The 1,695-nt window shown below is 60.9% G+C and overlaps 1 protein-coding gene across 1 annotated transcript; it reads left to right on the top strand.

Moving 5' to 3' along the window:
* The first annotated feature begins 316 nt into the window (after nt 1–316).
* LOC104276061 (Ig-like V-type domain-containing protein FAM187A) lies at nt 317–1,544 on the top strand. The gene is given in 2 exon segments (XM_009872226.1): nt 317–976; nt 978–1,544. Coding segments are annotated over 2 exon segments (1,227 nt in total).
* The last annotated feature ends 151 nt before the right edge of the window (nt 1,545–1,695 follow it).

The following is a 1,695-nucleotide window of genomic DNA, read 5'->3' as shown; positions in this document are numbered from 1 at the left end:
GCATTCAGAGTAATTGGCACTTCCTGCACGTTAGTGTCCGAGGAGCTTGGTGGTGGTTCCCGTGATCCCTCCGTGCTCCGCATCACTGCATCCGCCCCCCGCAATTGTGCTGCATGGATGACCTGCCCGCCCGTTGTTGGGAACACCGAGAGTCCCACTCCAGGGCAGCTGGGAGAGAGGAGACGTTCTAGAACCTGGCGTTCACAAAGGCCACCTCTGATCCGTGAGCTGGTGCCCCATGTGCGGGTCGCTGCCGTCCCCGCTGAGGACGTGGTGGCTGCGTTCGTCCCGCCGACTGCAGAGACTGCCCGGTGAGATGGAGATGAGGCTGCTGGGAGCTGCTCTTCTCCTCTGCCTTGTGGATGTTCTCCACGCTTTTGCAGTCGAAGAGAAAGGAAATGTGTTCAAGAGAAGGGCTTGTCCCGCTTTCCTGATGTTCGAAAACGCTGCTTACTTGGCCGACATGACCTTCGAGCTCCCATGCAAGTGCAAGCCCGAGGAGGTCTCTTCTGTCACCTGGTACTTCCAGAAGAGCATGGGCAGGCGCAAAACCAGAGTCCTGACGGACTTTTCGGGCACTGTCATTGTCGACTCGGGCCACATCCGCGTGGGCAGCGACATGCTCAAGCGTTTCAGCATCCGCATGTTCAGCCTCATCGTCTTCCGAGCCCAGGTGACGGACTCGGGGCACTACCTGTGCGGCACCAAGAGTGGGGACTTGTTTTATGGCTACGACGTGGACGTGCAGCCCAGCAGGCGCATCACAGTGGCTTTTCTGGACCAAGGCCAGCATATCCAGGAGGATTACATCGAGAACCAATTCAGGCTCTTCACCACCTTCTGGGACTGGACCCGGTGCGACCGCTGTGGGGTGAGAGGTGAGCAGCGGCGCATCGGGCTCTGCTACGTGCAGAGCACCCAGCTGCACCCCCGGTACCGCACCCCCTGCGGCTCCAGGGCCGCCCCCCCCGCACTTCCAGCACCTCAACAACCTGCGGAGACCCGAGGTGGCCATCCGAAGCTGCGTGACCCCTTGCCCGAAGAAGAAGCTCCCCCAGGAAGGCATGCAGGCCATCGCCAATGTCATCTTCAAGCTGGGCAAGAAGCCCTGGCTGCCCCACGTGCCCGTGCAGTTTCACAGGCATCCCATCGGAAGGCACCTGACCATCGTGTGCCCAGGAGCCCGGCCTGAGCACGCTGTGGCCTGGGACAAGGACTCCGTCCAGCTCTACCGCTCCCACTACCTCGTCGGCGTCAAAAAGAGCATGAGGGTCTTCATCGACCACGGAAACCACCTGCACATCCAGCGGGTCCAGGTCAGCGATGGCGGCACCTACTTCTGCTGGCGGGCGGGCGAGAGCTTCCGGCTCACCGTGATCTATGAGCGCCGGCGCTCGCGCACAATCTACGCCACCAAGATCATCGGCACGAGCTACGGCGTCCTCAGCGTCATCTTCATCATCATCCACGTGTGCCACTGCTGCTGGCGGTCGTCACTCACACGGCTCCCATCGTCCTCCCGTCAGAAAGTTCTACCGTTATGACCATTAGAAATCAAAATGCTGCCAGCGCTGCCACATCCTCCCTTTTGGGTCAAGAACGTGACGGTGAGAACATCCTCCCTTTTGGGTCGAGAACGTGACGGTGAGAACCGATGTGGAAAAGCCCCTGGGCTGCAGCTCGGCGCGGGGGCCG

This window comes from Apaloderma vittatum, unplaced genomic scaffold (assembly GCF_000703405.1).
Source record: "Apaloderma vittatum isolate BGI_N311 unplaced genomic scaffold, ASM70340v1 scaffold24646, whole genome shotgun sequence".
NCBI classification, from domain to species: Eukaryota; Metazoa; Chordata; class Aves; order Trogoniformes; family Trogonidae; genus Apaloderma; species Apaloderma vittatum.
Note: the sequence above shows the minus strand (reverse complement) of the source record. Positions and strands in the feature narration are given on the sequence as shown.